General features: G+C 38.6%; 1 protein-coding gene across 2 annotated transcripts in view; it reads left to right on the top strand.

Moving 5' to 3' along the window:
* The window catches only part of cps1 (carbamoyl-phosphate synthase 1, mitochondrial), a 67,064-nt gene that overhangs the window by 42,313 nt on the left and 11,648 nt on the right, over positions 1 to 13,103 (top strand). The window contains exons 33-34 of one of the 2 annotated variants that reach the window (XM_085136371.1): positions 8,979 to 9,057; positions 9,187 to 9,281. In XM_085136371.1, coding sequence (XP_084992497.1) covers positions 8,979 to 9,057; positions 9,187 to 9,281 — 174 coding nt within the window. Of the gene's footprint in view, positions 1 to 43; positions 3,931 to 8,978; positions 9,058 to 9,186; positions 9,282 to 13,103 lie in introns of those variants that run through there. The other variant, XM_085136372.1, reaches the window with a different exon arrangement.

Here is a 13,103-nt window from a genome sequence, read left to right as displayed (position 1 = left end):
GCTTTCTTTGAATGTTTTTGTTTGTTATTTTGATGTTTTTCAGGGTACAGAGAGAATGGATTGGATTATAGACAAAATGAGTTTTAAAAAAAGAAAGCGTAAGTGAGGAAGCACAATTGCAACTCTCTGTAAGTCTTTGTGTCCAAGCATGAAGAATGGAAAAGCAATGTAGGCTATAACAGCTTACTAACCTCTCATAGTTGGTCGAATTAATTAATAGTAGGAATACATTTTAATAAAGTACTGATAGTAAAATGGTGTTAGGACCAGAGATGGGCCGATTACTTTTTTCAAGTAATGAGTAAAGTAAGGGATTACTATTTTAAAAGAGTAATTAGAATACTGTTACTTTCCCGTAAGCACGCTGCATTACTGCGTAACTAAACCGTGATTTTGTTTGTGAGAGTGTCTCATGACAATGACGTACGAGCGTGCGACGTCCGTGGTAGCAACAGACGTGTGTAGCTCAATAATGTATAATATGGAGAGCGGGAGAGAGTATGACCATTCAGTGTTTAAAGCTATATTTAATTGTTATCAGCTCTATTCACTGCTGTCTTCCTTTTTCTTCACTCCGAGAAGGTTAACTCTTCTTCTTTTTTTCACTGGCTAGCCTCACTCATTACGTTCGTTTAAACAGAATCAGAAACGCCACTTGCAGTGGGAGCGACTGGAGTCAGGTGGGGCCCCCTTAGGGATGTGTGGTGTCTCTGATTGTCATTGCAAACTTTTCCATTGCTGTAGTGTAAAGTTTGCCTGGTGCCAAGCGGTGCCTCTGTCCAAGGAGGTCTACAAAATTGACCACCTGGGATACCAGGCTTGCAAGGTTTTGACATATACTGTTGCTATTGTCGAGCAGCCCAAGTAGCCCTGTGATTCAACCCACGGGAGGCCACAGAGTAGCTCTTGTGATCAGCCAAAATGTCCCCTAAGTGCTGCTCCGGTCAGCCTAAGTGCCTGCCCTAAATTCTCTTTTGGTCATCAGCTGTCAATGCGAAGAGTCAGGTGACCCTGTTTTCAGCCCTTCTGCTTTTTGTAGTGTTTTTTTTTTTTTTTTTTTTCTTCCAGTCTGGCAGTACTCAGGACTCTCTTCAGTGTGCCCATGGAACCCTGTGCTCAGCCCATTTTGCTGCCAGTGGGCACAAATGCTGCCAACGCACTTGTGTAATTGTGTGTTCAGTGTCATTCTGTGCAGGAAAAAATGGAATAGCTGAGCAGACAAAGGAACCGCTTTTATTTTTCATTATTTCAGCCCATGCCCATTAGAGTCTGTACACACTAATGTTATAGAAATTTAACCATGGTTCCATTATGCGCTTGCATGAAATTCTTCAGATGTCACTTTTGTGTTTATGTGTGTACATTCAAGCAGTCGCCTGACACTCCAGGCCAAAAACATTTGTTAGCTCTCTGGTTTGAGAAATTACACAGATAGTCATTGTTAACACTCTAAAGTGCAACAAATGAATTAAAAATGATTTAGTTCTTCTGAATTTCATTCTATTTGCACACTGAAAGCCTCTTTAAATTGAGTAGCAACAGTATTTGTGCTGTGGTGTTATAAAATGCAGCTGTTTATTTTGAGATCAAGCTTAACACCAGCTTTTCTTTTTCTTTTTTTTCCCTCATTTTTTGCACTTAATAGTCCTGACTTTTGGGTTTTAGGGCCATAAGAAAATAGTATCCATTCATTCTTTCTCTACTGCTTATCCTTTCAGGGTCGCAGGGGGGGCTGGAGCCTATCCCAGCTGTCTTAGGGCAAGAGGCAGGGTACACCCTGGACAGGTTGCCAATCTGTCGCAGGGTTAACACAGACAACCATTCTCACTTACATTCACCTATCACCATTAACTGCATGCCACTAACTGCATGTCTTTGGACTGTGCGAGGGAGCCGGAGTACCCAGAGGTAACCCACACAAACATGGGGAGAACATGCAAACTCCACACAGAAAGACCCCGGCCTGATGGTGGAATTGAACTCAGGACCTTCTTGCTGTGAGGCAACAGTGCTGAGAGAAACCAGTGTTTTTAACATTACAAGCTATAATCTTGTAACATCATCTTGATAATTTTAAGGTAAAGTTTAATCCTGAAAAACAAATATGAAGCCAAGAGGCACATCTCAAGTATGATATAGCACATGTATTATGGACAAACAGTATAATTTGATAGAGTATAGTATATTGCGTATTTTGGCTGTCCCAGAAATCTCAGAAACACCAGTTTGGACAAATGGAGGTGAAGCTTCTCTGTTTTGCAAATGGGCAGGGCAATCCATTGATACTGTGGTAGTTCTGTCTATTTCTCCTCGCTGTCACTGAGCTTCAGGTTGCACTATTTCACAGATCTCTCTAGCGGTCTCCTATAACCCCTGTAGTTTGCATCAGACCACAAACACAATGGTGACTTTAAAGGGAACAAGTGTGTTTTGTGTAAAAGAGTCATTTACCTTTCCTTAAAAATACCTAATTGCCATATCCTTATCCTGTAGGGTTTGTAAATGAGTTCGTGTTTAGAGCCTTACATGTATGGTATTGTTATACGTACTGCAGGCTGCACTAATACAGCTTGCGTTGGCTCACATAACAAAGACAGCAATTACTCCTTCATCGTTATACCTAGGCATGATGAGGAGAATAGTACCTGGCTTTCTCATACCAACTGGGAGGCTTACTTAGACTGGGTATGAGAGCGTTTACGTGTCGCCAGCTGTTCAAAAGCTATTTCTTCTGAAGTAATTTCTCTCTCTAATTACAACAGAGCTGCTGTAACAATGGTTGTAGTTTGAAACCAATCACGCAGGCATAATCCCCAACTCTTCCCCACCACCTAAAGTTTTCAATTTCCAGTCTGCGCGGTGGTAAGGAATATTAATCAGAGCTCTGAATTCTCCATGCGCCAGGCTTAGACTTCCAGAGTTTACTTGGAGAATATGACACAGGCTTCATACCCCCTGACTGATATGGGACTTCTTTGAAACCTTGCCTCGGTGCATTTGAGTTGTTTTAACAAAGCAGAGCTAATTTTCTTTTTTTCCTGTTAAACATGTTTCTTCCACAACATCAAACCCGACTGCAGACAGAGTGTGATTGTGGGAAAAAAAAACATTATCCAGCAAAAGTGCCCTAAAGTGTGTTTGATCAGTATATTCCCTCTCACCACCTTTATCCTCACTGTATCATCACAAGACACATGTTATTACCACCAGAGAGACCACTGTCATTTATCTGTCTTATTCCCTCTCAAGCTTTAGTCTTGCAGCCTGTTTTCTCTCTGAAGGCCCCTCATTTGAAGCAATGTTTCTTTATTTTTTTTTTCTTTTCACTAACAAGTCCCTATTGTGTCATTTCTGTCTCCATATACAAACTCATAGGAATAACACCACATTTGTATTTATGATACCAGGAGGAGAAAGAGCATGAAAACAACATTTGAGCAGGATATGATGGTTTGGTGTCGCTCCCCAGTTCAAAGCCATTTAGTGAAGAAATGTAAGTTCCAGCTGCTACATGCTTTGTCCCCTGACCATGGGAAATCACTGCATTATGGTAACTTCTAAGACAAATTCTTGTGAGCTTAATGACCCAGGAGAAAAATGTACACTTGAAACAGCATGCTGGACTTACACTTTTCTTAAACACTTAAATATGAGGAGGTCGTGTTAGTAACACTCATGATACTGGCACCAAAGCATGTGGCACAGGTATATCTGCCAGTTGGTGTTTGGTTACTTTTATGTAATTTTTAAACACTCAAAATATTGCTCCTGCTTCTTAAAGTGCTTGCTGACCTGTGCAAACTGCTCCAAAATATTTCATATTTTTAGGTGCATGCAGGTACCAGAATCTTGGGGCCACATATACGCTTTACTCTACTCCTCTTATCATGCATGACTAGTCCATACTGTTAAAAATGTACAAAAATGATTAAGACTGACCACTCCTTCAAGCAGTCTCCACAACAAACCATAAAGTCCTGGCCAGTTAATAGAATCTCAGAAAGGTCACTTTACTGGGGACACTTTGCTAGTATTGGGTTGGACCTCATTTTTGCCTTCATTACTGCCTTCATGGCATAAAATTAGGTTGCTGAAAAGTTGCTGAAAACATTTCTAAGAGATTTTTGGACCATGCTCTCATGATGCCCTTCCACAGTCGCTATTTTTGTCAATTGCACATCCAAGACAAACATCTCCTATTCCCTCGTAGCCCGAAGGTGCTCCCTTGGATTGGATCCCAGTCTGAGATGATTTGGGATTTGTGACATTAGTGTGTTATTCTGCTAGAAACTGAAGATCTGTACAACGTGGTCATAAAGGAGTGTGCATGGCCAGGATTAGTACTCACGTAGGCTCTGCTATTTAAATGATGCTCAGTAGGGAACTAAGGGCCCCAAAGTGTGCTAAGAAAACAAGGTTCAAGGTTTGGCATGTTGTGCATTTAGAGATGTCTTCTGTGCAGTATGGCCATTGTCCTCTAATTCCTGGCTTCTCTAGGTGAAAATAACTAGTTGAACTGCTGCTCATTGGACATTTTTTCTTATTTTGAACCAGTTGGCTGCGTGTAAAAATGCCAGTACATTGCAAAATTCTAAAATACTCAGACGAGCCTGTGAGACACCAAAAACACCATAGTTTTTTACTGTTCTGATGCTCTGCTTAAACTTCAGCAGGTCGTCTTGAGTACATCTACATGCCTAAATACATTAAGATGGTAACATAATTATGAATAATGATTTATGTTAACAAGGAATTGAACAGATGTACCTAATAATAAGGTGATCTGCGAGGGCAGATTTTTATTTTTATTTTATTTTTTTAATTGATTTCCTTGAGAATTCTGGTCAGCTTTCTGTGTGGGGGGATAAATAGTTCTTCTTTTTCATCTTCTTCCGCATGCTCATTTTTTTTTTTTCAACATGAGAGCGACCCAATGTAGCCTGAACTTAGCAGAAACTTGTTTGTTTTTTGTTGTTTTGTTTTTTTAAAGTCTTGCATGCCACACAGACGCACAGCAGCTACCCTTCTAATTTTGGCAGATTTCTTTTATTTTTTCTCTGTGTGAGTGTAAGAAAAATCTTGCCAAAACAGATTTTTTTTCTTCTGTTTTTTAAAAAGGAAAAATAACTTATAATGGTTTCTAGTTTGCCCAATTATATGCTTCCAAGCTTTTCAACTAAAAACGGTTCTCAAATTAGAAGTGTGCTTTGCTGTTCCCCCTGCTGATGGCGTGATTTTATGAAAAAGAAGAAAAGAACATTTTAGACTGTGCGGCTTTTCACAGTTGTGTTGCCTTTATTCACACATGTGTATAAATATCAACTACTGGTTGGAGAACCACAGGAATAATATTAACTGGGGTTTATTGGTAGTGATGATCAGTCAGAGCACCTTCCAGCAAGCTTTACCACTGAGGTGACAAATGCAGCATAACAGAGCCATCCTGCAGCATAACAGAGCCATCCTGCACCATACAGTCATGTGAGGAAATTAGGACACGCCATTAAATAATTGGTTCTTTCTAAAGAAATGTTCACATATAGATGTCCAATCATGTTTTCATGTATTACTGGGAAAGAAAGTGACTTAATTGCAATTAAACAACAATAATTAAAAACATTTTACACATCAAAAAAAAGAGCTGAACAAAAATTTGTATTTTAATGGTGGAAAAGGTTAGGACACCCTACCCCCTAATAACTAGTGTTGCCCCCTTTGGCTGACATAAATTCAGTGAGGTGCCTTTTGTAGCTTTTTACCAGTCTTTGACAACGATCAGAAGAAAGTTTGCCCCACTCCTCAATGTAGAATTCTTTCTGCTGTGAGATGTTTGAGGGGTTTCTTGCATGTACAGCCTGTTTCAAGTCACCCCACAGCATCTCAATGGTATTAATATCAGGGCTTTGATTTGGCCATTCCAGGACTCACTGGATTTGCTGGTTTGCTTTGGGTCATTGTCATATTGCAGTGTCCAGTTCCGCTTAGGCTTTAATTTTTTAAGAGATGGTTTCACATGTTCTATAAGCACCCCCCTATACGCAGTCAGATGCATGATGGATTCTATTATGGGGAGCTGCAGGTGCTGTTGCAACAAAGTATCCCCAAACTAGGTTACTGCCACCTCCATGCTCTTAGAGAGCAAAGGTTTCCTCCTTGCACACCTACCATGAAAGTCAAACTTGTGTAGTCTCTTTCTGATAGTCATGCACTTTCACATCGACAGTAGCCAGAGCCTGCTGTAGTTCCTGTGATGACATTTTAGGATTTTTGTGCATCTTGCGCTCTGCTCTGGGGGTGAATATGCTTGGACAGCCAGCCCTGGGTATGGTGGCAGTTGTTTTGAATGTCTTACACTTGTAAACAATTGTCTGGATGGTGGAATGGCTGATGTCAAATTCTTTTGAGATCTTTTTGAATCCCTTACCAAACTCATAAGCGGCCACAATCTTCTTTCGGAGGGCATCAGACAGCTCTTTAGATCTCACCATGGCGCTCACTTCAACACTTCAACAGTCAGGAGCACACCAAACTAAATCTGAGGTTTTAAATAGCTCCTTTAAAATGCTGGTTAATGATGTACTGATCATGTGCACCTGACATGATACACCGGTGGGATTTTAACCATTTTAAGTGGGATAACATGTGGGGGTGTCCTAATTTATTCCTCACCAGAAATTGCATTCTTTTTAAATTGCATTTCACATAAAGTTTTAAAAAGTCTTTTCTTATTTTTAATTGTTTAATTATATTATTTGAATCCCTCAGTATTATCAAAATTTATATTAAATATCCATATGTCCAAATATATTTTTAAATATACAGGCCTTCATAGGGTGGCCTAATTTTCTCACATGACTGTGGTGGTTTTAGTCTGGTCTTGTTACCAGTTTCTGTCCTTGAGAGAATATTTTGAATGTGGATGGGAGCTAAATAGGTTGAAATGACAGTACTGAAGTTATGTGCAATTGACCTTCAAGAAGGCAAAGGTCAATACCATGAAATGAAACTTTTACTGTGTTACAGCTGTTCTAATGATAAAGGGCACCGAGGAACACTTGGGTTCATACCAGCAACAATTAAGTTCTCTAGGATCCAATACTATATAACTTGGCACTGCCCATTAATGGTATTGACACCACCCCAGTTATCTAATTGCAACACAATCCTCAGAGGGCCTACCCCTAGTTGGCACTGAGTGTGCAGCTTTACCAAGAACACTATCCAGGCACTATTTATTTCCTAGAATCCTTACAGCCATGCAACCAACTAGCATGAGCCAGCTAAAAACTTCAAAATTACCACATAATTTAGTTTGTAATAGAAAAAGCACTTTACTCAGAATGGCAGTCGTTTTACTTCTTCTTAGAATGAAGATGCCGTCAACTTTCAGAAAACTGTCTTCACTATTCGTATTTGTTAAAATGTCTTCAAAGAATCCTGAATCTGCCAAGTTTCTGAGTTCCATTTATCTGAGTTTAAAGACATTCATAAAAGTGCTTTTTCCAGTAAAGCAGACAACAACAACAGCAATGTTACATGAAAATGTCTTGCTAGATTAATGTCCTTCTCCACTGGAGCTCCACCGAAGATATCATGATCCATGTTGTGGACACTCACAGTTCTACTCTGTTTCGAGTGGCAGGTGGTAGGATGTTGAGATTGGAAAAGCTGGAATATTGTAACAGTCATACAATCCCACACACTCAATTGCATCTGAAGAACAAGCAATTATAGGCCAAACTGGGCAGCCTTTTTAAGAACTCTCTTTACGAATGCTTGTCTTGTATCTCGTGACGGCTAAATCTTCTTCTTCTTCACAGATGTCGGTGAGTGCATTTTTTTTTTTTTTTAAAAACGCGTCCCTGTTTTTCCCCTTTTGTTTGCGACTACATTATATTTCCATTTTCATTTCTTCTTAGTGTTGCTTGGGTTTTTACAGTTTTGTGGCAGGTAAAATTGGTACTTCATTTGACTCGCAAATGGACCGTTTTACTCGGAAACCTTCAAATGTGTCTTCGTCAGTCTTTCTGAATTTATATCTGTTTTTGTCTCCATCATTAAAACTTCCTTCGTTGTTGTTCATTCTCAATACATGGCCCTCTCTCCATTTCATTTTCTTTCTTCTTTACATTCTGCCATTTTATCTCTGCATACTTCCCTGCCTTTCTCTGACTCTTTGAACAAAGGCACGATAAAGATGCTGGTCCCTTGTCTGCATTCCCCTCTCTTCGTCCCTTCTTACATTAGTATGCTAACATTACATTCACTGATTAGATAGCTCGCTTCAAGGATGAATCCCCCACCCCCCAAGTGGCCCTTGCCTGTGTGTGTGTGTGTGGACAGACAATGCCACAACCCTATTCATGGTGGTCTGCACTTTGAGAGGCATCACTACTTCTCACTGTTTTTCTCTTTCATGTTGTCCACGGCAGTAGTCGTAGCAGTTCTCTCTTGTATTATACCATGCCTCCTCTTCTCATTTCTGTAGAAAGAATTGTTTATACTTGGTATTAATTTGACACTCTATTTATCAGTATTCGCGTTTTCTTTTCTGTAGTCCATAAACAAACAGCTGTTGCGTGGTTTAGCTGTTACTCCTAATGACAAGCTTTCTTCCGCCTGTAGGTGGCAGCATCATGAAATCTCTGAAATGGTTTCAGTAGACTGTAACCATAATGCATGATACTGACCAATAATGTTAAAGAATATTCTTAATTGACTGCCACTTTCTTTGTAGTTTATCTTCTGCTCTTTGGAAACCATTTTTTAAACTTCAGTTAAAGATTTTATTGATTTATTTTTGGAAACTTATCCCACAAACCTAATATTAATCTTCTAGCTTTTTAGACCTGTAAACTGGAGACTCTTCAAAAAAACAAGTGACAGAGTTTTAGTATTAGCTCACATTTGGTGACATTTCATTTTTTTTCACAATCTTGTCAAAATGAACTTCTTGCTCTTTTCGATCTTTTTACCAGGCACCCATGTTCTCCTGGCCACGACTGAGAGATGCAGATCCTGTGCTTCGCTGTGAGATGGCTTCCACTGGAGAAGTAGGTCCCTTGCAAATATACAACTCAATAATGTTATACATATATATAATTTCTTTATTATTCTGTCTCGATTGTAGAATCAGTTCAAAGACATTCTCATGTTTCTCCTTTTTTTGTGTTCTGATGCAGGTAGCTTGTTTTGGACCAAACATTTACTCGGCCTTCCTGAAAGCTATGCTGTCCACAGGCTTTAAGTTGCCTCAGAAGGGCATCCTAATTGGGATACAGGTAAGGCTCCAACTATTATGCTTTTACTTCTTTCTGTTTCTGTTTCATTTAGGTGCTCCCCTACAAGACATCAAATGTGTGCCTTTTAATAAGGTAGACAAGTGTTTCAGGCTATCGGGTTCATGCAGGTCTAACTACTCTCACTGACCTATAAACTATGACCAACTCTGGCAGTCTGGGAATGACCCAGTAAGGCTGCAATACATGTTATGGAAATGATAAAAGTTCTTAGTTATAGAACTTATGCTTTTTTACATAAATGACTAAGAACTACCACTGACATAAGAGTCACATTAGTTAAGGAGAAAACTGTTTACGTACTTATCAGAATGCTATGTCAGAATGAAAAAATTGCTGTAAAACACAGAGGTTTTTCCAATCTGCAGTCACAGAAAAGAACAAAATGTTAAGCTGGACTGTTTTCTGCCACTGCATTACATGATTTCTAGTAATTAAGTCTTGCTGCTACCCAGAGTTGCCAAACTGCGAGTTCACTAATGCAGCTTTAACAAAGCACTCACAGCACCAGCTGTGTAATTGGTGCTCTTGGGGAACAGGTCCACTTCAAGGCAAGTGCCTGGGGTCATATACAGACTATAACGTGGCTGACAAACAGCAGCAATTTTGGCTGACGGATCCAGAGAATGCAGACACATGGAACTACAAAAAACAAAAAAACTTAGTTGTAGGGGAGTTTAAAATGGTCTTTTTGATTGAGCAATCTTTGTGAATAAGTCTGCTGGAGGGTGGGGTAAACATCTGAGTTTCACACAGAGTTCTGAAATGATGTACTCATTTCTGTGATGCTGATTTGAGTTTTTTAATGGATATTCTGCTGACAGTGTACACATTGGACTCTTGGTTTCTGCCTATCACAGTTTTTTGGCAGAAAAGTTCCTAAACCCAACCAGCTGCAGTAGAGGAGGCGGGGGATGGGAGGGTTCAGTGCTTCATTACAATTTAATACTGTGCTCTTTTCATGCAGCATTATCAATCCTCCATATTGAAGCTAATCACCTATTGCGCAGTAACACAAGAACAATATATCCACTAAAATGCCAGAGATGGCAACAGAGAGATAAAAGATCACAAGTTTATTTTTTTTTCTTTCAGCATGAATATAACATATAATAGTCATATAATATAATTGTAACCATCCAAGGAAAACTTAACTTATGACATTGTGAAAAGATGACATGGGCTCCCGTATTTCAGTACGAAAGCTTTTTATTCTGTGTTGCGGAAAATAACTGCTCTAGCCAAATTTCTAATTTGAACCAGCAGTGTCTCTGATTGGTGTGAAAGCTGAGTGAGCATGGAACTTCAGAAATTGCATGAGTGGAAAGAAGCACTATACCATATCGATAACTAGGCTATACTTCACTACAAAGTGTTTTCCAAATTATTATCCTAAAATACTACAATAATGAAAAGTATTACATTAAAAAAGGTAGAAGTGGTACTTTCAATAAACAAAGGGCTTAGCAGTTCTGACACTGTTCAAAGTAAATATGTACAAAATCTTGTACCATTTTGTTTTTAATTTTTGTTACTTATTTTATTCCATGTTCAATCATTTAAGGATTTACCTTGTAGCTGATTGACTTAGTTCAAGGCTTCAAACTTTTATATAAAAAAATTCTGAAATGTTAGGAATATTTTTGGAAAATTCCCTTGTGGAACCAAGGCCCTAAAAAAGGTATGCAGTCACTGTTGCGCTCTTCACATTAGCTTAACTTAACGGCTGTAGCTTTACCTTAGGACCAGCAGGAGGTCAACTTGCAGCTTCTCTGACTTGTAGCACACTGGCAAAAACCCTTTAGGGTTCTATTTCTATTGTAATTCCTTTGTGTTTATAACTGTCACTTAGTTACCCATCAGACAACATTATACGAGTAACCAATCTAACTAAACAAAGACTTGTACCTTTTTTTTATTGAACAGTCTGAGCCAAGGCTCACAGTGCAGGCCGGAAAGAGTAAGTGAACAGATGAGATTGGAAGTGAGGTGCCCCTCCCTATAAAGAAGCACATACGTCTGGTTACTGACAAGGTTTGCTGTTCTCATGCTGTGATCGATGCTGGAGCTGAAAATGGTCTAGTAAAAACTTTTCTAAAGACATGGATGAATCCACAACAAGATAAAAATCAGAGCTGAGTTGTTTTGGGATGGTTGTTCTCCCTAGAAGTCGTTGTCCTGCAAAGACCACACCAATAGCACAATAAGCAGTCCTGAAAGATGTGCAAAAATATCTACAAAATACAGAATTAAATGGATTGTGTACTCACACTGAGCACGCATACCAATTTTTCATATAGTGGACAGTCTTTAATATACAAAAACACTGAATAGGAATGGTGTTAATCGGTGAAAGGACACCGCAAAAGAAATCCCTATTGGGTTAAAAAAAGGGGGAAACTTCTAAGGTTCAGAAAAGAAACTAGATACTTATAAGAAATGCACAAAGGAGACGTAAGTTAACTTAATGGAAAAAATCCACAAAGGGAAAAAAGGCAATGCACAGCACCATCAAAACCTCTTTCTAACCACAGTGATGCTTTGCTACATTAGGCTTGAAAACTTTACTACCAGCGTGTACACACTGAATTCCAAATTGTATCAAGAAACTACAGAAAAAAAGGATCAAAATCTTACAAAATGTTGAGTGAAATGATAAACTAAGGCACTCCAAAAGCACACACCAATTACCACCATTTCTAAAGTAAATTACAAGATCCTGTGGCATGACTAGAACAAAGCTCTTCAACTAAGACTATGCAGAAATGTTAAACGTTTGTGTGAGATACAGAAATTGTCTGAGGTCATTCCTGCTAATGGATGTTCCACAGGTTGCTCAATTGAGGCGTTTACTTTTTCCAGCATGTACTGTGAGGCATACTCGTTTCTTGTTTTTGTTTTTTTCCCAATAAAGGTTTAAACATTTTGAATAATTAATCTGTAAACCCTGGCAATACCGATGGTTTTCAAAAATGTTTTCTTGCAACTCTACACAAACTCTACAAAGTTCTTTGATCTGGTTTTGTATTGGAAGTATACATATAGGTCTGAAAATATTATAACCGCTGTCTGCTGCTGTGTGTTACGGCAGATCATTTTACAAATTGTTTGTCTTGAAATGGATTGCTTAGTGATCAAATGTCTTTAGCATTTCAGTATTTTTGCAGGATCTACAAAAGTTAAGTTTTTTGTTTTACTTTGTTTAGTTTGTCTTAACAGACAAAAACTAAACAGTTGTGTTCAAGATACTCTTTCTTTAAAGCTGTTTAAACAAGTTTTTATTGAAAATTTGATTAATCACTCAGACTACTTATATTAACAATAACTGTTGGTAAAGTTTGTTATTTTACTTTTATGTCTTATTTTCCTAACCTGTCATGCCCTCATTTTTAGCTTTATGTCAGATTTGCCCATCTAAGTACAGACTTGTGTGTTATATAAGGCTTAATGTAGTTACATGACAAATATCAAACCATATCACAATGCTTTTGATGAGACAGCAGTGACTTCAGTAGGCACATTGTTTACTAAGCTGAAGGGCACCCAGTGTGAGCATAATCAGTTGCAAATCAGGAGCAAACACTCTGAAGAGTTTTCAGCACTTTCAGCACAGTTTGCTTGGTAGAATCCATTAAGTGGGTTATTTGAAGTTGATCTCCAACAAAATAAATGCTTTACAAAGTGGTTTTGTTTTTTTTTTTACGTCAGCTTGTTTCATGGAAAAAGAGAATAATTGAAATTCTTTTCTACTTAAATAATAGATTTTTTTTTTAAGTGCACAGCATTGTCTGTACCGAATGTCCA

The sequence above is a fragment of the Neolamprologus multifasciatus genome, chromosome 16, assembly GCF_963576455.1.
Source record: "Neolamprologus multifasciatus chromosome 16, fNeoMul1.2, whole genome shotgun sequence".
Classification (NCBI taxonomy): domain Eukaryota; kingdom Metazoa; phylum Chordata; class Actinopteri; order Cichliformes; family Cichlidae; genus Neolamprologus; species Neolamprologus multifasciatus.
The sequence above is the reverse complement of the archived record's forward strand: the minus strand, read 5'-3'. Positions and strand labels throughout refer to the sequence as shown.